Source organism: Heterocephalus glaber, unplaced genomic scaffold, assembly GCF_053883595.1.
Source record: "Heterocephalus glaber isolate CG9 unplaced genomic scaffold, H.glaber_assembly_v1.0 deba00001002, whole genome shotgun sequence".
In the NCBI taxonomy this organism is placed as follows: Eukaryota; Metazoa; Chordata; class Mammalia; order Rodentia; family Bathyergidae; genus Heterocephalus; species Heterocephalus glaber.
Window position 1 is genome coordinate 880,953 of NW_028258178.1, and position 21,916 is coordinate 902,868.

Below are 21,916 nucleotides of genomic sequence, written 5' to 3' on the forward strand. Positions count from 1 at the left end.
GCCGGGTGGGCTAGAGCGGCCGTGGGCGGGCTCCACCGGCTTCCGGCGTTGAGACGGAACTTCCGGGGCGGGGATCCGGGGCGAGGGAGGAGTGTCTGACAGTTGGCGCCGTCTGGAGGGTGGTGGGCGGCGCGAATGGGCGCGGGCTCGGTGGGCCAGGTGAGGCTCGGGCTGGGGGTGGTGGAACCGGGCTGGCTGCGGTGGGGATGGATGGTGTCCGAGGCTCTGGAGTTACAGCCTGGGCTCCGCTCTGGGGGTCTAGACAAGCGATTTCTTTCTCTGAGCCTCAGTTTTCTCCTCTGTAGAATGGGGGTCAGGTTCCGACTGTGTATGCGCTTTATGGGTTGAATGAGAAGTGCACGTCCCAGCCCCTAGCTCAGCACCTTCACCTAGTGCTCACCTCGTTTCTGGACCATTATTGTTAGCACTGACGATGATTGAGCCGGGAGTGAGATTGTTGGGCTTGGAGGCCAGTGGGTTTGGGTCCAGGTGTCAGCTGCACCGTACGGCCGTGGCCTGTGCCTTCACCTTCTGGACCTCCGTTCCCCCCCCCCCCCCATTTCCAGTGAAGGCTAATAGGTTCGATGAAAGGATTCTGATGCAGCATACACGTAAAGCCTGTAGCAGCGCAAGGGCTCAACAGATTGGAACTAAAATGTTAAAAACTCCGAGAGTCATTATTGTAGCCGTCAACTCCAAGGAAGTACAGAAGGGAGAAAGCTCGGGAACAACAATCGGAAAAACAGCCCGAGCAGGGAAATCGACATCCTGCCACTTACTGTTTGGTCGAGTTTTGCCAAGTCTTGTAATATAATTTTTTCTTTTTTTTGAAAATGTGCATTTTCCTCAGATTATTCGAGTGGGAAAATTTGCTTTGCTGTCCTAATGGAAAATTAACATTGGTTGCCTTGAGAAGAAGGAAAACTTAAGCAGAATACAGTGGAAACAAAAAGAATATATTAAACTGTAAACAGTAAATGAAAGGAAATTGGAAAAGGGATAAACTATATGGGGTATGATAAAAAATATAGTGTATGTTGAAATTTTTCAAAATTGCCGTCTGTGGGTGGCACATGCCTGAAAGCCAAGCACTTGGAAGGCTGAAGCAGGAGGATTGCTGTGAGTTGGAGGCCAGCCTGAGCTACATAGTGAGACCCTGTCTCAGTAAAAAAAAAAAAAAAATTATTCTAGTAAAAGGAATATTCCCATTAATCCTCCTTAATACCCTCCTCCTTGATTCAAATACATTTGTCCCATGGTTCTTGCCACTTTCTTTCTTTTTTGGTACCGGGAATTGAACTCTCATCCTTGCGCTTGCAGAGCAGGCGGCGAAACCACTGAGCTAAATCCCCGGCTCACTTGCCACTTTCTGAAGCAGTTCTGAAAGTCTTTTTTCATGAGTGTCCTTAATTGTACTGTTGTGGCCACTTTGATGTCCTGAATTGATAGAAAATGTTTAACCTTTCATAGTCATTTTGACTTTGGGGAAGAGCCAGAAGTTGCATGGTGCCAGATCTGGTGATTAAGGTGGATGAAGACAAATCACAGTGTTTTTGTTTTAATTTTGAGACAAGGTTTCACTATATAGTTCAGGCTGGCCTTGAACTTACTATGTAGCCCAGGCTGGCCTCAAACTCAATGGCAATCCTCCTGCCTCAGCCTCCTGAGTACTGGGCTTACAGGTGTGTGCCACCATGCCCAGCACATCACAGTGTTTTTACAAGCCTGCTTTTCACTGGATGGTACCTGGCAGCAGCATTCAGTGTATTTTTTTCTTTTTCTTTTTTTTTTTTGGTACCGGGGATCGAACTTGGGTCCTTGAGCTTGCGAGGCAGGCGCTGGAACCACTGAGCTAAATCCCCAGCCCAGTGTATTTTTTTTTTTTTTTTATCACATCTCATAAAGATATGAAAGAGGAATTTTACACAACACCTTCAGAAAGTGGCAAGAACAGTGGTGTGGACAAGAGTATTTGAAGCCAGAGGGTGTTACTTCTTTTTTTTTTTCCCTTTGGTTTTTTGAGACAGGATCTTGCTATGCAGTTCAAGCTGGCCTTGAACTCACTGTGTAGCCCAGATTGGCCTAGAACTTGCATTGACCGTCCTGACTCAGCCTCCTGAGTGCTGGACTACAGATGTGTACCACCACACTCCACCCTTATTTTTTAGTTTTGAAACAGGGTCTCACTAAATTGCTTGGTTGCCTAGGCCGGGCCCAAACTTTCAATAAATTGCTATTTTATTAATCTTGATTATTTAAATAAAAAAGAATCAAGATATATCATGTACAAGTATAAATTCCCTATGATGAATGTGATCATTATGTATATTTAATTTGTACCAATAAGCTTAATAAAGTAAAAAAATTTTCAACTATTTAGAATCGTTACCTCTAGAGATGGACTTTTATTTTATTTTTTTGGTACTAGGAATCAAACTCAGGACCTTGTGCTTGCCAGGCAGGCATGGTGCCATTGAGGTACATCCCCAGCAGGAGATGGAATTTTAAAATGGTAGACATCAGGTCTGTAATCTCAGCACTTGGGAGGCTGAGGCAGGAGGATCACTGGGAGTTTGAGGCCAGCCTGGGCCACGTAGTTCAAAGCCAGCCTGACTACATATTGAGACCCTGTCTCAAAACAAAACAAAATAAAATAGTAGAGAAAGGAGTTGGGTGTGGTGGCCCACACCTGTAATTCCTGCACTTGGCTGGCAGGAGGATCACTACTAGTTCAAAGCCAATTTGAACTACCTAAGGAAACTGTCTCAAAAAGAGAGAAAGATGGTAGAAGAAATTGAGTACAGTAAGAATTCTGCAGCAGTGAGAGAATACCAACACTTAAAGGATTCTGGTAAGCATTAAGTGAGACCTTTCAGTGGCAGACCACAGCGCCTGGATCATAGAAATCCTGCAATCAGTATCAACCATAGCTATTGGGCTGACTTGAGTTCAAGTCCTGGCCCTGCTGTCACTTGCTGTGTGATCTTGGACCTGCCACCCTCATTTGTTTTTTAACTTTTTTTTCCTCACTTACTTTTTTCCCAGGCTGGCTGTGAGGATGAGATGTGTGTATACTCAGTTCCTGACATGATATGAACACTCAATAGGAGCAACTCCATGGGCATCGGAATCAAGGAGAACTTGTTTTTGAATCCTAGTAAGGTCAGTTGCTAGATGTGACGTTTGACAAATGACTGTTACTCACTGGGTCAGGTTTTTATTGATTAAAATGGGGCTAATAATAGTCATCCCTCATGAGGCTGTTGTCAGGTGTCAGCATGGCACTTGGCTCTGGGCTTGGCGCAGTTAGTGCTTGGCGTGTAAGTTGTTCTGTCTGCCTTTTAAAGCTCTCTCCATGCCCTGCTCTTTGAGAGATTCCTGCCATATTGTGTTTGTCCAGCAGTAAAATCCAGAAGGGAAAATGGACCCTAGAGTGTCAAGTGCAGGGTAAGTGATGTGTATGGTGGCGCTTATCATTCAGAGATCACCAGAAGTCAGACAAAGACAAAAGAAATACCCAGGGTTGAGGAGAGAGGCTCAGAGTGGGACTTAGAGAAAGTTCACAAAGCAGGTGACAGCCAAGCAGAGGAAGGAGAGCTTGCCCAGAGGACAACAGGAAATAGGCATTCCAGGCATCCTGAGTCAAAACTGGGAGACAGACCAGGTGCAGTGGTATGCATCTGGAGTCCCAGCTACTTGGGAGACAGGCAGGAGGATCACTTGAGCCTAGGAGTTTGAGATCAGCCTGGGCAACATAGCTACCAGTAGAGCCTGTCTCAGAAAATGAAACAAAACAAAATAACACTGGGAGGCAGATAGAGAACCTGGTGGAGAGGGAGTGTTGGGCAGGAGGCCTGGGCGATGGGTCTCCTTAGTAGGCACCAAGCGCTGTCTCTGAGCCTTTATCCACAGGAGCTCACCTCGGTCTCACAGCAGTCTGCCAAGGTGATGTCTGTACCATCCTGATTCATCGATGGGGTACCAAGGTCCAACTGGTGAAGTGACTTGCCAGTGCCGCATACTCAGTTATACCATTGAGATGGGTGTGAGATTCCTTTCCTTTAGTTCTTTTGTTGTGATTTATTTTTTAATTTATTTTTGAGACAGGGTCTCCTATGTAGCCCAGCTGGCCTCAAACTGGTATCAATCCTCCTGCCTCAGCCCCACCCCCCAAGCGCTGGAATTACAGGTGTGCACCCCCACACCTGGCTTCTTTTAGTTCCTTTTCAACATTGCTATTCATGTCCAGAGAAAGTCCCCATTGGTACTAACTTGTCTTCAGTCTCTAAGATCTGCTAGTCTAAGTGAAAGCTGGTTTTCCCTTTCTTCTCTGGAGTCCCTTCTGATCAGGTGCTGCACTTCTCTGCTACGCCTGCTCCCACTCCTCTCCTCACTCACTGTGCTGCAGCCACTCCTCAGACACACACCCTGTCCCTCCTGCAGGCACGGTCCTTCCAGCACACGAGGCCTGGGAGCTCCCGGCTCAGGGGTCTGGACTTGCTGCCCCTTTTGGGATACCCTTCCTCTGTTAAACCTCTGCTCACTGCATTCCCTTCTTCAGGTCTCTACATGCCACAAGCCACTTTCCATTTTTTTTTTCTTCCAGGAATTGAATTCAGGGCCTTTACTCTGAGCTACATACCAGCCCTTTTTTATTTTGAGGCAGAGTCTTAGGGAGTTGCCAAGTTGCCTATGCTGGGCTCCAACTGGTGATCCTCCTGCCTCAGCCTCACAGAGTCCTATGAAGCTTCACCATGCCTGGCTTCTCCATGTCACTTTAGGTGTTCTCCAATCACCCTATTGGAAATTGCGCCCCTCCCCACCCAGGTCCCTCGTGTTTGTGCCACAACACTGATGGCTTCTGCCACTGTTAACTATATTGTGAATTGTTCTGTGTGTTTCCTCTGTTTCCCCTGCCCTGTGCCCAACTGCATACTAGGTCCATGTTTTTGCTCCCTCAGGATCCCTAAGTTCTCACGTGTAGTGGGTTCTCAGTAAATATTGTCTGAATGAATGAATGAATGGTTATTTATAGGGGAAGTCTTGGGCAGGAGGTGTCTTTTTTCTGTTCTGCTAGACTTTTCAGGGTGTGTGGGATTGGGACTGAACATTTCCTGCTCCTGGGCCTCATCCCAGGCAGGCGAGATAGCTGTGGTGGCAGTCCTGTTCTGGGCTGACGACCTGCCAGCTGCTCAGCTATTCCTGGGTGGTGAGCCCCTAGCCCAGGAATGCTCCTCTGGTAGGCAGAGAGGCCACAGCAGAAAGGGACACGAGCACTTGGTGGTGGCCACTCATGGGCCCTCTTCCTTCATTTTCTTTTCCAGGCTCTGGGGAGCAAGGTCAAGGACAGAGAGACGATGGTCTCAGTGACTATGGGTGAGTCTGGCCTTCCCTGCATGGTCCCTTTCCTGTTGCCCTCTCTGACATGCGGCCTTAGAGAGAGGAGACATCCCAGGGGGGAGGGGGTGGGGGAGGGTGGCCAGCACTGGCAGGAGCAGCTGTACTCTGACCAGGCTGGGGGCAGGGCAGGGCCTGCTCAAGCTGCCTTACCCTTCTTTGGATCCGGGGCTGCTGAGTGCGAAGTATAGCCCTGAAGAACTTGGGTTGTGAAGTCTGGCACATCTCCCACCTGGCCTCTCAGAACTTTGGTTTACTCACCTGTGAAATGGAGATAATATTACTACCTCCTGGGATGAAGGAGTTTATTGTATGTCAGATCTTGGGCATAGTTCTCAGCAAATGCTAACTGTTGTGATTATGTTTTGTTTTTGTTTTTATTTGTTTTGTTTGAGACAGGATCTCCCTATGCAGTTCAGGCTGGCCTTGAATTCACTATGTAGCCCAGGCTGGCCTTGAACTCACAGGGATCCTCCTGCCTCAGCTTCTCTCATGCCTGGCTAACTGTTGTGATTGTCATGAGCCTTATCACCAATTCTCTCTATGCTGTGTATTTTGGTATTGCCAAGGTACATAGACTAGTGGGCAGCTTTGAAAAATATTGAGATTTATTATACTTACATAAGAGTATGTAAGATGGGCCGAGGATTTAGCTCAGTGGTTTCGCCGCCTGCTGCACAAGCACAAGGACCCGAGTTCAATCCCCGGTACCAAAAAAAAAAAAAAAAAAGAAGAAGAGTATGTAAGACATATTTGCATTGTTATGAGTAATTAAAAAGCAAACATCTGAGTATATCCTTTATGATTCTATTTCTATTCAACACAGAAGCAGGAAAAACGAATCCATTCTTTTAGAAAGTGGTAACTGCCCTTGGGAAGGGAGGAGTAGTGGGGACAGAGGGAAGCCAGGGGGTTCTAGTTTGTTGGAAATGTTTTATTTCTTTTTTTTTTTTTTTTTTTTTTTTGGTACTGGGGATTGAACTCAGGTCCTTGCACTTGCGCAGCAGGCAGGGAAACCACTGAGCTTAATCCCCCCCCCCCCCCGTTTGTTTGTTTTTGAGACAAGGTCCTGCTGTGTAGTTCAGGCTGGCCTTCAACTCATGGCAATCCTCCTGCCTCAGCCTCCTAGAGTGCTGGGGTTATCAGTGAAGACTACTATGTGCTTCCTCTTGGTGTGTGCTGATTCTAAGACACATTGTTGCACAATGTAACATTTCTGAAGTGGGGCTACATTTTTTTTTTGGTACTGGGGATCAAACTTGGGACCTTGCACTTGCAAGGCAGGTGGCAGAAGCACTGAGCTAAATCCCTGGCCCTGTGGGGCTACATTTTAACAGGCTGTGGCTTATGACAGTTTAACTGGCCCATGCCTTTACCTTGTAAAGCCTCTCCAAGGTCCTTGGACAATGACTTTCTGTTTCTTTTTCGTGAACCTATATGGTGCTCTTTCTGTCCTTAATCACATTTTAATTGAGATACAACTCATTGACATGTATTTTTTAAAATGTACAATTCTATGGTTTTTACATTCTATATTCAGTTATGTAACCATCACCACAATCCATTTCAGAACATTTTTATCACTCTCCAAGAAGAGGTCCAACCCCCGAATTTTCTCCCTCTTTCCTCCTGACCTCTAGCAGCTTTCTGCCTCTCTACATTTGCGTGTTCTGAGCAGACCCTAGAAATAGACTTGCTGTGCGGTGCTCCTTGGTACTTAGAGGTGCTTGCTCTTGGCTAACGGAACACAGGGCCCTGTGGCTCAGCAGGTGGGCAGTATCTGTGTAAGTGAGGGGAATGGCCCCCCTTTCCCAGGGCTGAGGAGGCGATCAGGCTGCTGGCTGGGCTGGGCCTTCGTGGGAGAGGTGTGGCCCATGAGCCCTTGCCCGAACCCTGTGTGCCTTCTGGAAAATGTCAGATCCCGAGGGTGTCTGTTTTTCAACTCAGAGTCTCAGTTCTCTTAAAAGGAAAATTAGCAAAGTAACACCAAATTTTTTCCACTCTAAAATGGCATAGATTGTTAGGTGTCCTGACTGTTACGTACCATGAGAAGGTTAAAAGAAGTTGCCAGTGAAGCCATGGCACTCCTCAGAGATGTGAAAATGTGAAAAAGAACCAGGCTGCGGTGGTGCATGCCTGTAATCCCAGCACTCAGGAGGCTGAGGCAGGAGGATCACCATGAGTTTGAGGCCAGCCTGGGCTACATAGAGACTTCAGGGCCAACCTGGGGTACATAGCAAGACCCTGTCTCAAAAAAAAAAAAAAAAAAAGAAAGAAAGAAAGAAGAAAGAGAGAGAGAGAAAGAAAGAAGGAAGGAAAAGAAAAGAAAGTGTTCAACTTGGAATCACTGCTCCTATCTGACACCTGGCCTGACAGACCTTGGTCAGTTTGAGGGTGGCACCCAAAGGGCCAGGAAGGAAATATGGAAGCAGTGAAGCCTCACAGAGGGTCTGTTGTGGCTCTGTGGCTTTGGTGGTGGTGGTACTGAGGGTCACACCCAGAGTCTCCTGTGTGCTTAGCATATGCCATACCGCTGAGCTGCACCCCTGCCTAGTTCTGTTGAGTGATGCTGTAGTAAGAGCAGCAGTAATAGTTGACATGGGTGGAGGATGGCCTCTCACTGAGTCTGCAGGGGGACCCAAGGGCATTGGTGCTGTTAACTTTCAACCATCACCTCTGTGAGGGCAGGGACTTCATCTTGTGCCCTACGACATCCCCACTGTCTGGGACAGGACCTGACCTGTGCTGGGTGTCAGATGTACAGTGTGACCCCACATTTTCAAAGGAGGAAACCAAAGCACTGAGCCTTAACTTGTCCAAAGCCCCTCAGACAGGAAATGGCAGAGCTGGGATTTGAACCCAAGCGCCAAAGCCCGGGCTAGTACCTCCAGTGCCTCTCTCTGACGAGTGGCTGCTCCTGTGGTAGAAGGGGGTGTGCTGCCGCTCTGTGATCATGATCCTGATCCTCCTGATGGGGACTGGGGCAGAGAACCCAGATCCTCAGTTTCCTCACAACATCTGTCACTGGCCAGGTGCTTGGAGTCCCATCCGAGCTCCAGGGCGGGGCGGAGCTGTGCGGAGAGTGGAGACTGGCAACTGGTTAAGGAGGTTCAGGGTTGGGGGACTGTGTGCCTTGTTAGCATTGTGCCCTGCAGCTAAGCCCTCCCTGCCTCAGTTTCCTCATTGGCAGATCAGGAAATCTCAATGTGGCTTAATTCTCCGGTCAGGAGGGCTTCATTCCATCCACTGTGCCCAGCACTCAGCATGGTGCCTGGTGGGCAATGAGCATTGGATTCGTGGGAGCCACTGCTGTTGCAGTTTTGCTGCTCTATTCTCTAAGGAGACTGACGTGAGTAACGAGCCCTGTTTAACCCCCAGCCACTTCCGAGTGGATCCAGTTCTTTAAGGAAGCCGGCATTCCCCCAGGACCTGCTGTGAATTACGCTGTGATGTTTGTGGATAACAGGTGAGGTGGCCCCTGGGCCTGGCTGAGCTTGGGCAGGGGAGGTGGGGAGCTGGCAGCGCTGCCCACCATGGCCCACTTGGGGCCTCACTGCTCCCCATCCCCTGCAGGATCCAGAAGAGCATGCTCCTGGATCTCAACAAGGAAATCATGAACGAACTGGGTGTGACCGTGGTGGGTGACATCATTGCCATCCTCAAGCACGCCAAGGTGGTACACCGCCAGGTGGGTGCTCTGCCCATGCCCTGTGTCCCTGCTTTAGCATGGGGCTGGGGGTGGGATGTAGCCACATAGCCAGCAGGAGGCCTGGCAGCAAAGGCAGGTGGACTTTAGTCCTGAGGCTCGTTTGGTCCTTGCGGTGTGACAGAGGGTCCATTGTTTAACCTCTCTGAGCCTTATTTCTCTGCCTATGAAAAGCAGGTGGCAAACATCTTGGATAGGTGTGAATATTAAGCTAGCACAGTGTATACTTCCTAAAGTAGGGCCTGGTAAAGACTCTTTGTAGTTCCTGTGATTATTACGGGTTCTCATCTTTGTCGTGGTAATTAGCATTTCTCTCTAGGACCCCCTCTGCCCCAGGAGCTAGGGGCAGGCTAGGCAAGTGCTCTACCTCTGAGCCACACCCGCAGCCCAGTCTTGACAGTTCTAAAGAATACTGGTTGAATATTTTGTGGAATGTTCCCCAGTGTGGGTGTGTGTGACACCTTCTCCTGGTCAGGTGCGAAATGTTTTCACATCTTTTCTCTAGCAGGTGCACTCTGGTCCTTGGAGTGTGGCTCAGCTCTCCATCCCTGGCTTTGTGGTGCTAACGTAGGTGCCTGTGTTTTACAGGACATGTGCAAAGCTGCCACTGAATCTGTGCCCTGCAGCTCCAGCCCCCTCCTGGCTGAGCTACGTCGTGGCGCCCCTAGTGGTGAGTCCTGTCTCTTCAGGCCTCTTTCCCCTTTCCTACACTGTCACTAAAGGGGACATACCTGGTCATCCCTTCTCTCCTGTCGTTTGCAGAAGTACAAGCAGAGCCCTCGAGCTCTGCTTGGTAGGGAGAAAAATACACTGGGTAGTCTGTGCTCCTCTTTCAGACCACTCTCGTTCATGGTGGTCTGACCCAGTAAACACAGAACCCTGCTCCTAGGGCAGTGACAGTAAACCATTTACAGACGAGTGCCCAAACTACAACCCAGACCCCACTCATTTATCACCAAGTGCCAACACTGCAGTTAAAACCTGAATACTGAGGTTGTAGTTTAGAAAAGACAACCCGTACATTAACATCTTTTGTTGTTTTTTTTTTTCTCTTTGGTACCTGGGATCGAACTCAGGACCTTGCGCTTTCGAGGTGGCATGGCACCACTGAGCTAAATCCCGTCCAGCATCTTTTGTTTTAAAAGAAAAACAAATATCACGTGTGCCATAGGTTCGCCACCACTGGCCTAAGAGAAGTAAAGAGTTCACTTCCTGCAAGCCTCCAGTTACAGTGGTTTCATCAACTGATCAATATGGAAATAAATTTTATTTTGCTTTATTTATTTATTTTTCATAGTGCTCAAGATTGAACCAGGACCTCATATACACTAAGTACACACTACCACTGAGCTGCAGTCCCAGCCTGAATAATCTTGTTCTTTTTCTCTCTTCCCTCCCTTCTTTCCTCCTTTTCTTCCTTCCTTTGTGTGGTACTAGAGATTGAACCCAGGGCCTTTGCATAGAACTACATCTTCAAATGAATTTTGATAAATAAATGAATTTGTGAAATTTTAAATTTTTTAAAAATAAAGTTCTAGGGCCGGGGATTTAGCTCAGTGGTTCTGCCATCTGCCTCGCAAGTGCAAAGACCTGAGTTCAATCCCCAGTACCAAAAAAAAAAAATTCTAATATTTAACATACACATGTTACCCTTTGCTGCTTAACTTGCTACCCCCAAACTCTGCTGTCATAGCCTCCCAGAGTGCTAGGATTACAGATGTGTGCCACCATGCCCAGCAGTATTTGCTCTTATCTAACTGACCAGAGCAAGTGTTGTGGCTAGGCCTATAGAATGTGTGTGGGCAGGGTTGACCCAAAGGCATGGATGCAGGAAAGCTGAACAAATCAGGGCTCATTTCTACAGTAGTCCTGCAAGTTATACAGAATGGGGATTGGACACAGTGGCTTTCACAGATGGACACTAAGACCAGCTAGCATCCAAATATAGACAGCAGTGGCAGCATGAAGATTATTCCCTTCCCTTTCCCTTCAGGGCTTCCTCAAGTCCTGGAAAGCCTACACTCCACTGTTAGCAGCAACTACTGTGAGATAAGACCCATCTCCCCCACTCTAGACTGGCCTTCCAGTCACCATGCTCACAGCTCCCACCTGCACACCCCGGGCCGTCCCTCCTCTCCACAGGAGCCTGGCTGCCAGAGATGCCTGCCATCCCCAGAGGGAGGCTACTTCTCTCTTGTGCCAGTCCAACTAGAGCTGGATCTACTTTGCTCAGCTTGGTTTCCTTGTCTGTAGGGTTGGTTTGCAGTGGGTCCTACTGGGGATGCTGGTGGTTTCAATGATGGTGCCCGTTGTTTCAGTAAACATTTGTCGGGGGCCTGTGAAGGGGCAGTAATGGTTTTAGGCACTAAGGATTCAGCAGTAAACAAACCCTGCTTCCTCATGGAGCTTGCATTCTGTGGGGGAATCCACCAGTAAACCAATAAATACAGTCTCCTGCCAAGCAGTGCTAAGGACTGTGTAGAAAAGGAAAGCATAGTGTGGTTCAGAATGTCAGAGGGGATGGGCTGGTTCCCGAAAGAGGAAAACCCCTCTATGTCCCTGCACCATGAGGACAGTGCATCTACAAGGCTGGCCACCCCTTCCTCCTTTAGTCCAGTGCTTGGCTTCTCCATCCTGGGCCTGGGACTGCTGGACCAGACCTTCTGTCCAGAGCCTGCCTAACTGGCCTCTCCTCTTTCTTTTTGCAGCTGCCTCCCGAATGATCACCAACAGCCTGAACCGAGATTCCCCACCCGGCACTCCACCAAGGCGGCCAGACACCAGTACCTCCAAGATCTCAATTACTGTGTCCAACAAGATGGCAGCAAAGAGTGCCAAGGGCTCTGGTGAGAGGACCTGGGCAGGTGGTGGGAGGAGCTGGTGTGAACGTGGGTTGGCAGAAGGTATTTGGGGGTCATGCTCCCATGTCCTCACTAGGTGCTTTGAAGGCCACAAGGTGCACAAAGTGTTTGGACTTGAGTCACATCTGTGGGCCTTGCTTCTGCATCTCTAGAATGGGACAGTGATGCCCCAACTGCAAGGACAGCAGCAAACTGGTCAGGCAGGCTGAGGCACAAGTGCTTCACACATCCTGCTCAGTGGCTCAGGCTTTTGTCACAGATGTACACTGTGCCCCAACTGATGCCCGGCACTGTGTCTGATGCCTGGGGTCAGTGGTAAAGAACCTGCGGCCTCCTGTAGCAGCCAGACAGGTTTTTACCCTTTGACACATTTGAAGGGATTCCTGTTTTATAAATTGAAGTGGAATTTACTTATGTACAGTGCCCAAATGGGAAGTACTATATACAGCTTGATTACCAAAACAAACAGCACCAGGGAGCACAGGTGTAAAAGCAGCACCTGGATGGTGCTCTGGAACCTTCTTACCAGCCAGCAGCTTCCAGGTCTGGCATGAACCACAAAGCTTGGGGATTCTGGCACCTGTGGCCCAGTCACTGCCAGGCCTCTGAGTGCCTTGGTGGCCCAGTAGGTGGTGATGGAGGTATTTGGGCAGGTAAGGGACCACATAGCTCTAGGGCTGTGTCTTTTGCCTGGTGTCTGGCCCTGCCTGGGAGAACACTCATTCCGGAGGGCACTGATTCTGTGCCTTCCTCCCCAGCAGCCTTGGCCCATAGGGAGGAGGAGAGCCTGGAGGTTCCCACCAAGCGGCGCCGGGTCACTGCTGAGATGGAGGGGAAATACATCATCAACATGCCCAAGGGCACCACCCCCCGGACCCGCAAGATCCTCGAGCAGCAGCAGGCGGCCAAAGGTACCATACAGGCCATGGGCTGGACAGACTGCATCTCCACTTTGCTGCATTGCACAGCGTTGGGCACGCCCTATAGGTGGTGGCTGAGGAGCAGATCTAATGGCAGACTTGGGAGCCTTGGGCCCAGGGGTCAGTGACAGTGGCTGTAGAGGAGGGCAGCACATCACCTCTGCCCTATCATCCTGTGGCTCATGGAACCGGGCTCCCCAGCACCTCTTGCCCAGGGGTGAGGGTGAGGAGCCAGGGATAGCCTGCCTGTAGCACATGAGTGCCCCCAAGTGGGTATCGCTGCTATAAGGCAGAGGAATCTGGTTGAGTTTTAGGATAAACCCAGGGCCTGTGACAGTTTTACTGTAGGGATGGGCTTCATACAGCAGGATCGCCTTAAAAGATTGTGTTTGTTCTGGAAAAACTTGCAGATGGTGCGAAACATATGCAGTAAAAACATACTCTTTCCCCTCATTCCTGTGTCCCATGGCTGTTTCAACCATTTCAGTGCAGCATTTTTCTTTTTTAAACACAAGTGACGTCATCCTATGGGTATTATCTTATAGCTTTTTTTTTCTTTTATTAATTTTTAAAAATTAATTTTATTGGTACATTTGAGATATACATAATGCTCACATTCATCTTATGGAATTTGTACCTGTATATGATATATCTTTTTTTGTTTTTGTTTTAATTAATAAATTCTATTTTATCCCATTCTCCCAACCCCTCCCCTATGTACAAAAGCTTTGTTTCCATTTTTTCCATTTTCACTTCTTATCACTTCCTTCCTTTCTCTCTCCCTCTTTCCTTGTTCCCCTTCCCATTTGAACACTTTCTTCCCATTTCCCAACATCCATTATACATTTCAATCCTTACCTCCACTTTCAGTTTCTCACACCAGAGAAACAATGCCGTATTTAAACATGTGTATCCGATTTATTTCATTTACGGTCTCAGGGTCCATCCATTTACCTATAAATTTCTGAAGCTCATCCTTCTTTATGGCAGAGTAGTGACTCATTGTATAAAAAACCACGTCCTTTTTGTTGTATAGCGCTTTTTTTTTTTTTTTTGCAGTACCAGGAATTGAACTCAGGCAAGCACCACTGAGCACTGAGCTACATCCCTGGCCCTTCTTCTAGCTTTCTTATTAAGATTTGGGCCAGGGATGTAGCTCCGTGGTTCCGCTGCCTGCCTTGTAAGCGCAAGATCCCGAGTTTGACCTGGTACCCCCCACAAAAAAAGATCTTCTTATAATACCACATGTAGGTTTTTTTGTTTGTTTGACAAGATCTTCATGTGTCTTCCAGGCTGGCTTTGAACTCACTATGTAGCCCAGGGTGGCCTCAAATTCACGATCCTCCTGCCTCAGCCTCCTGAGTGCTGGGTTCATTCTTTTTAAATGGCCATTTATTTCCATAGTATTTCTACACCATGAACATTCTGTTGGTGGAGAACTGAGGTTATGATTTAGAAAGTGGACTCACTGCCATTCATCATATTCCCTCAGAGGCCCATGACCCCAAAAGTGAAAGCAGCGGGTAAGCATTACCCACACGCATTTCATGAGCTTGTACTGAGGTTCAAGAAATTCTGGGTGTCAGTTGAGCTGTGCCACAGGTGACACTGGCTAGGTGCTGTGGGAGAAGGTTGTTACCAGCACGCAGGGAGATGCAGAGTGTGACGTGGCACGGGCTGTCCCTGCGGTAGCAGCGCCGACTGGTGTCCTCTCCCTTGGCGTCTGCAGGGTGCGCAGCCTAGGCTGGGCCCCAGGAGCTGCTTGGCCGGGGCTCCCTGATGGCCTCACTTCCTTCCCAGGTCTGCACAGGACATCCGTGTTTGACCGCCTTGGCGCCGAGACCAAGGCCGACACGACTACAGGGAGCAAGGTGAGATGGGAAGAGTGGGGTGACTCAGTTCTCCCAAATGCTTGTCTGTCCCGGTGTTGTTCCTGACACCTCTGCATTTTGCCCCCGCAGCCTCCCCACCTTTCAGGCCTCGGTTCCCTTTTTGTTTTTTGGTACCAGAGATCGAACTTGGGTCCTTGTGCTTGCCCATGAGCAACAGGTGGCGAAACCACTGAGCTAAATTCTCGGCCCTCTCGGTTCCCTTCTTTATACTAGTGGCTTGCATCCTGACCGTTCCCTGATTTCCAGCCCTGGCCCCAGTCTGTGATTTCTGCTGGGTTTCTCCCACCCATTCTGTCCTAAACTGACCTCAGCAGCTTGCTCCAAAGCCTCCCCTCTGGGCCACATTGCAGGGTGTCCATCATCCCTGTGAGGTGACTTGGCTTTGCCGGGATTCCCCCAGCCTGATACGCCCTCACTGTGGCTCTTATCACTGTGTAGGATCTCATCACAGCACAGAGGAGGCAGGGTGTTGAGCGACTAAATGACTCCCTGTCCTGTCTCTGCCCTTCACAGCCCACAGGAGTTTTCAGCCGTCTGGGGGCCACCCCAGAGATGGATGAGGATCTGGCATGGGACAGTGACAATGAGAGCAGTAGCTCTGTCCTGCAATACGCTGGTGTTCTGAAGAAGCTAGGACGGGGCACAGCCAAGGCCAGTCCCCAGCCAGCACTGACTGTCAAAGCTAAGGCCACAAGCTCAGCTAAGGCTACACCAGCTGCTGCCCCAACTCTGCGGCGTCTTGCCCTTTCTTCCCGCCCTGGGCTGGAGAGGAAGCCGGAGTCCCTGTCCAAAGTCAGCATCATCCAAAGACTGGGCAAGGCTGCCCTTGTTCCCGAGGCCCAGGACAGCCAGGTCACAAGCACCAAGAGTAAGTCTTCGGCTGAGGTCAAGGTCACCATTAAGAGGACTCTGGTGGGGCCCCGGGGGAGCAGCTCCAGTGAGGGCCTCGGTGCCCAGATGGACCATGCGGGCACCGTGAGCGTGTTCAAAAGACTGGGCCGCAGGACCTTCTAGCTCACATGAGGGCAGGGTGCGGGCCCCCCCCTGCTCCTGGCTCCATCTGAGTCTGCCTGGAGGGCCTGCTCACCTCCCTGCCAGCTCTGGATGGCACTGCTTGTCTCCTCTGGGTGTTGGCGCTGGGCCCAAGCCCTCTGGGCATGCACCAGTTTTCCTGGTCTGGGTGGTCGCTGTGGCCTGGTCTTGCCTGCTCTGGGAATTTCCCTTCTCTCCTGCCCTCTGTTCTCTGCTCTTTGGCCGTGGCCTTGGCAGAACCCACTTTCTCCCTATCCCAAGGGCCCAGTGCCCTTCTCCTCTCCCCCAGCCCCCTTTCTCCCTCTTAGCAGCATCTGCTGCCAGCTCCTCAGCTTCCTGTTCTCCAGCCACAGAGGGGTAGTCTCCTGGGGGCTCCTGGCTCCCTACACCCTGGCTTCCCTCACTCCTCTGTCCCTCCCCTGCTGCTGTAACATCACTCTTTCCTCTCTTCACCCTGTTCATTTCTCTTCTTTTTCTGTCCCTGTGGCAAGGCCTGACTGTCCGCTGTGTCCTGCCCGACCCTCCTGCACCTCCGGCCTCCCAGCAGCCCCCTCGTCGGCGGTGGCGTCGAGCCTGTAGAGACTGTTAGCTGCCCTCCACTCCCAGGCTGGAGGGATCCCCAAGTCTTGGGCTGCAGCTGGGGCACCTCCATTTTCCTGCCTTGGGCATCTTTTTCTCTGAAAGTCTGTGGTGAATGCTGGAGTGGGAAGGGAGGCCAGTTTGGAGAGAGAAGACAACAACTGTTTTAATATATTTTTGTGATTTCCAAACTGTTTCCCTCCCCTCCTTCAGGGTAAGCCACAGGTCTGGTTCCTTACCGAGCACAGTTCAGGCAGGGGTTCCCGGGGATGATGAGCCTGTCCCCAGGTTGGTTGGGCTCCTGCACGTGTGTGGCCCCACTTTGAGGGCAGTAATGGGCACCATCACAGTTCAGTGAGGCCCTTCCCCCAACAAGCTGCAGTGTTCTGTTACTACCCTACCTGGTGGATTCCTATTTCTGCCACTGCCTGTGGGTGGCTTTCCCACCAGGGGGCTCCACAGGTTTGGGAGTGGCTTCCTATAGGTGTGGCTGGTTCTAGAAGCTGGGGAGCCTGTGGTGGGAGGGGTAGTCCAGGGCTGGGAGAGGGAACTTGGCACCTTGCGCTTGCACGGCAGGTGCTGGAACCACTGAGCTAAATCCCCGGCTGGATTTTAACAGCCAGAAGGGCTAACTGGGTGGGTCACAGTTACTGTATTCAAGAGCACATTGCCGGGGATTTAGCTCAGTTGTTTCGAGTTGTTTTGCCACCTGCTGCACAAGCACAAGGACCCAAGTTTGATCCCCGGTACCAAAAAAAAAAAAAAAAAAAAAGAGCACATGGTGATTTGCTGTGTATAGGAACTACAATGAGACAAACATACATAGCTCACTTACTGCGGCTGGTAAGCTCTGTCTTTACAGAGGCTCCAAGAAGAGCATAAGCTGCTGAAGGTCTTTCCCAGCTGGCGTGTGGCAGGACCGGCCTTGAGCTCAGGGTGGCGACCCCAGGATTCTCATCCTTTAACCCCTACACTGTGTCTCCTCCCTTGCAGATTTGAATTGTGGCCCTTTGGTGGCGGGGAGAGGCAGGTCCTAGGACAGTGGTTTTGGATTCTGTGGAGTTATCTATGTGTGTGTGACCATCACCCCACTGATGGGTGACCCCCCTGATGGACTTTTCCTAGGAGGCATTCTCACCCTTAAGATGCCTGGGGTCTTGGAGTCATGGCCCATCCTGCCACTTTCTGCATAAAGCTCCCAGAGATGTGTGTGTAATGCATACGCGCGTGAGGTGGCAGAAGGAGCAGTGCACACATACAAGTGAGCTGATATCAACAGCCTCATGTATCTAACTAGTCTCTTTTTTGAAGGAAATTCAGGTTGTCTCTGATCTCTTGCTACTGTAAGTAGTGCCGCAGTGAATGACCTTTACAGGTGGGACTGATTTGAGTGTGAATTTAAAGAACTTCATGACTGATGGTCCTTCCTTCCCTCCTTCTGGGTTTTGTTTTGTTTTTGTTTTTGTTTCTTGAGACAGGGTCTCACTACACAATTCAGGTTGGCTTTGAACTCACTATGTAGCTCAGGCTATCCTTGAACTCGAGGCAATCTTCCTGCCTCAGCCTTCCTAGTGCCGGGATTATAGGTGTGTGCTACCATGCCTGGCTTTCTTCTGGATTTTTTTTTTTTTTGGTACCGGGGATCAAACTTGGGTCCTTGCGCTTGTGAGGCAGGCGGCAGAACCACTAAGCTAAATCCCCGGCCCGCTTCTGGATTTTTTGAGATAGGGTCTTTGCTAAATTGCCCAGGCTGGACTTGAACTTGTGATCCTCCTGCCTCAGCTTCTTGAGTCCTGGGATTAGAGGCTTGTGCCACCACGCCCTGTCCAATGACATCCTTTAAGTGCAAATACTGATAGTGCACAATAGCAGATCTGAACTAGACTCTCCCCAAGATCATTGGCATTTGTTAGGTGACATTAAACAGTGACTAGTCCATTTCAAAAAGGAGTAAGAAGCAGTTGGATTCCTGTTTGGAGACCAGTGGAGGAATCGGGCCAGGAGATGCTGAGAGCTAACCTTGGCCACCACCTCGGTACCAGGAAGCACTGAATAAATGCCTGGCTAAGCTAGCAGACTTGTTGGTTCCTGAGGGTAACTTCTTATTCTCATCTGCATGAGGTGCTGGAGCCACAGAGAGCCCAGGGCTGGTGCTGTGCATAGCAGAGCTGACCGGAGGCATCCTGGTGGAGCCATTCTGTGTGGGCTGTGCTCTTGGGGTGGAGTCACCTCCTCCGGTAGCTCACACCAGTAGATGCTAAAACAAGATGGGAACCTGTGGTACCTGTGGCAGGCAGTCGGGCCAGGCCAATCCTGAGCTTCCTCCCTCCAGTGCCCTGAGGCCCATGGTGCTGAGATGGGGCAGAAGCTGAGCCGAAGCAACCCCAACCTCCCTTTGGGGATCTGAGCCCATTGGGTAAATGTTCCCCCTCCAGACTCACCTATGAAGTCCTCACAGGGTCCCAGAGGGAGCACACATTTTCCTATCCTGACCATCGCCTGCTTTACAAACTCCAAAGTGGAGCTCCACAGACCTCCAACAACAAAATTGGTGGGCATTGTGGTGCATGCCTATAATCCCAGCTACTCAGGAGGCTGAGGCAGGAGGATTGTAAATTGGAGGGCAGCTTGGGAAACTTAGTGAGACCTTATCTCAAAATAAAAGGGGCTGAGGATGTAGCTCAGTGGTAGAGCTCTTGGCTGACATATTCAAGGCTCTGGTTTCAGTGTCCAGTCCAGGGAAAAATCGCCATCAAAACCTCTTTATTTTTAAGCCAGGCATGGTGGTGCATGCTTGTAATCTCAGCACTTGGGAGGCAGAGGCAGGAGGATCACTGCAAGTTCAAAAAAAAAAAAAAACAGCAACAACAGAAAGGAAGTACAGAGAGTTACCATGTACCTCACACCCAATTTTCCCTATGATTAACATCTCACCTGGTATATGCTTGTTACCATTAGTGAACCAATATGACTCATTAGTATTAACTAAAGTCCACAGTTTGTTCAGAATGCCTTAATTTTATCTAATGTCTCTTTCTGTTCCGGGATCCCATCCAGGATACACCATATTACATTTATGTTGTCAAATCTTTTTGTTTTGAGACACGGCCTCACTATGTAGTCCAGGCTGGCCTTGAACTCATGGTGATCCTCCTGCCTCAGCCTCCCGAGTGCTAGGATTACACCATCATGCCCTGTGTGTTTTTTAGTACATCCATCCCTTCTGACACTACATGAATCTCCAGCTCATCTTGTGTATTTCCACAGTCCTAGAATCAGCTGTTTCTTCAAGAAGCCTGGTTCCTTTTGCAAAATAGTATTAGAAACCAAGATCTTGGCCAGGTGTGGTGGTACATGCCACCATGGGAGGCTGAGACATGAGGGTTGCAAGTTAGCAACTTAGCAAGATTCTGTCTCAAAATGAAAAATAAAAAAAGGAGGGGTTGGGGATATAGCCATGGTTTAATCCCCATCAACACACACACACACCCCAATCAGAGAGAGAGAAACAAGGTAGGAGGTCTTGGGTTGGGGGTGTAGTTCAGAGCACATACTTTGCATTCTCGAGGCCCTGAGTTCTGGTTCCAAGCAATGGGGGAAAAAAGAAAAGACTAAGATTGAGGTAAGAGGATTTTGTTACTTGACTAACACTTCCTTTATAAAAAAACGAAATCTTAATATGGAACTCCAATATATAAAGCATCTTTAAAACAAAAGCTCTAATTTAGTCTACATGGTTATATTGGATTAATTCATTCAAACAGTTCAAAATTCAAAGGTTCAAGAAAGTATATAGTAGGACCGTTCTATACTCAGACTGGCAAATACTTTATATCTCCAGGGTCAGGGAGCTTTGGTGCCGTCGCTGGTGGAATATACACACTGCTAACGGAACATAAGTTGTAGCAACTTTGGAAAACAATGTGGTGACTGCTAAAAGTCGAAGTTGGCATACTCGCCATACCAGCATTCCCCGCGTTGGGATGCACAACACCCACACACACACACACACACTCTTGCGCATGCGCACACAAGTGTGCACAAGCATGCTCAGAGAAGCGCTGTGTGTAACTGCACAGACCTGAAAACAACCCTAAGATCCCATCTGTGGGAGACAGCAGTTCGGGCTGGCCTTGAACTCACTATACAGCCCAGGCTGACCTTGAACTTGCAGCGATCCTCCTGCCTCAGCCTCCAGAGTGCTGGGAATAGAGGTGGGCACCATCATGCCCGGCTCTAACCTCTAACAGCATTGGGGATCCCATTGGTTCACTACTGCCACTGTCACTGACCCACTCAAGGGAGAGGTCACAGACTTCACCTGTCAGCGAGTGGGACGTCCATGTTTCAAGGTGAGAAGGGCGTGTGGAATGAGAGGTTGCATTGTGACCATTGGAAAATTGGACATCGATATTGGGTATATTATACTGTATACTGGCTGTGGAATATTGTACATCAGGAGAAATGAACTAAAGTTGCACATTATCAACATGATAAACCAGAACATTGAGTGAAAAAAAAACTGCAGAAGAATATGTGTAGTTTTAAAATACGCAAAATAATGCATATTAATGAGGGATCCTTAAAATATAGCAAATGTGTAAAAAGCACGGGAATGGTAAACTCCAAATGCAGGCGAGTGGTTACCTCAAGGGGTCTGGTGTGTCATGACTGGAAAGTGGCGCATGAAGATTTCCAGTAAAACTTTGTTTTGTTTTTTGTTTTTGTACCGGAGATCGAACTCAGGGCCTTGTGCTTTCGAGGCCAGCGGCGGAACCACTGAGCTAAATGCCTGGCACCCCAGTAATGACTTTGAAAGCCAGGTGGTAGCCACGGGTGTTCATTGTTACTCTTCATGCTCTTGAAGGTATCTTTTTTTGGGTGGGGTACCGAGGATTGAACTCAGGACTTTGTGCTTGCAAGGCAGGCATTGGCACCACTGAACTAAATCCCTGGCCCTGTGTCTCTTAATTACAAAATAATGCTTGCTGGGCATGGCGGTGGATACCTGTAATTCCAGCACTCAGGAGGCAGAGGCAGGAGTATTGCCACCAGTTTGAGGCCAGCCTGGACTACATAGTGTGCTCAAGGCCAGCCTGAACTAGAGTGAGACCTTGTCTCAAAAACAAAACAAAGAAAAAAAAGTAGTTCTCCTGTTCTGAGTCAGTCACCAGGTTCCCTTCTCCAAAGGAGATCAGATCAGTGTTCCTGGGATTTTATGAGTCCTTCCAGAAATATTTGCTATATTTACAAGTATAACTATATTTTCCCACTCGGTTGGTTTACAATGCAGTATAATCGTTGTTCACTTTGCTCTTTCATCAAGAGTTTTTTGTTTTTGTTGTTTTGGTTTTTTTGGTACCAGGGATCGAACCAAGAGTTTTTTTGGCGGCGGGGGGGGGGGGGGGGTACCGGGGATCGAACTCACGTCCTTGTACTTGCGCAGCAGATGGCGAAACCACTGAGCTAAATCTCTGGCCCCTGGAATTAAGAGTTTTTAACAACTGTGTTGAAGTCTAATTCACAGAC

At 49.2% G+C, this 21,916-nt stretch overlaps 1 protein-coding gene across 9 annotated transcripts; it reads left to right on the forward strand.

The window, feature by feature from the left end:
* Window positions 1-2: 2 nt before the first annotated feature.
* On the forward strand, window positions 3-21,107 carry CUNH19orf47 (chromosome unknown C19orf47 homolog). Of its 9 annotated transcripts, none has more exons than XM_087209252.1 (11): window positions 4-159; window positions 3,046-3,162; window positions 5,325-5,376; window positions 8,776-8,863; window positions 8,971-9,085; window positions 9,692-9,773; window positions 11,812-11,949; window positions 12,723-12,875; window positions 14,685-14,755; window positions 15,290-15,644; window positions 16,300-21,107. In XM_087209252.1, the coding sequence occupies exons 2-11, from the start codon at window positions 3,118-3,120 to the stop codon at window positions 16,395-16,397; spliced, it is 1,197 nt and encodes a 398-aa protein (XP_087065378.1). In that variant the 5' UTR covers window positions 4-159; window positions 3,046-3,117; the 3' UTR covers window positions 16,398-21,107. The 9 variants fall into 9 exon arrangements, with proteins under 9 accessions (XP_012924515.1, XP_087065378.1, XP_021107344.2 ...); XM_021251685.2 differs by having other exon boundaries at window positions 12,726-12,875; XM_013069061.3 differs by having other exon boundaries at window positions 3-159; window positions 15,290-21,107.
* Window positions 21,108-21,916: the final 809 nt, after the last annotated feature.

Coding starts and splice junctions, on each gene's coding strand:
- CUNH19orf47 (XM_013069061.3), top strand. CDS start 3,118: ATGGGCATCGGAATCAAGGAGAACTTGTTTTTGAATCCTAGTAAG. Junction 9,774..11,811: donor ACGTCGTGGCGCCCCTAGTG/GTGAGTCCTGTC, acceptor TTCTTTTTGCAG/CTGCCTCCCGAATGATCACC. Junction 12,876..14,684: donor GCAGCAGCAGGCGGCCAAAG/GTACCATACAGG, acceptor CTTCCTTCCCAG/GTCTGCACAGGACATCCGTG.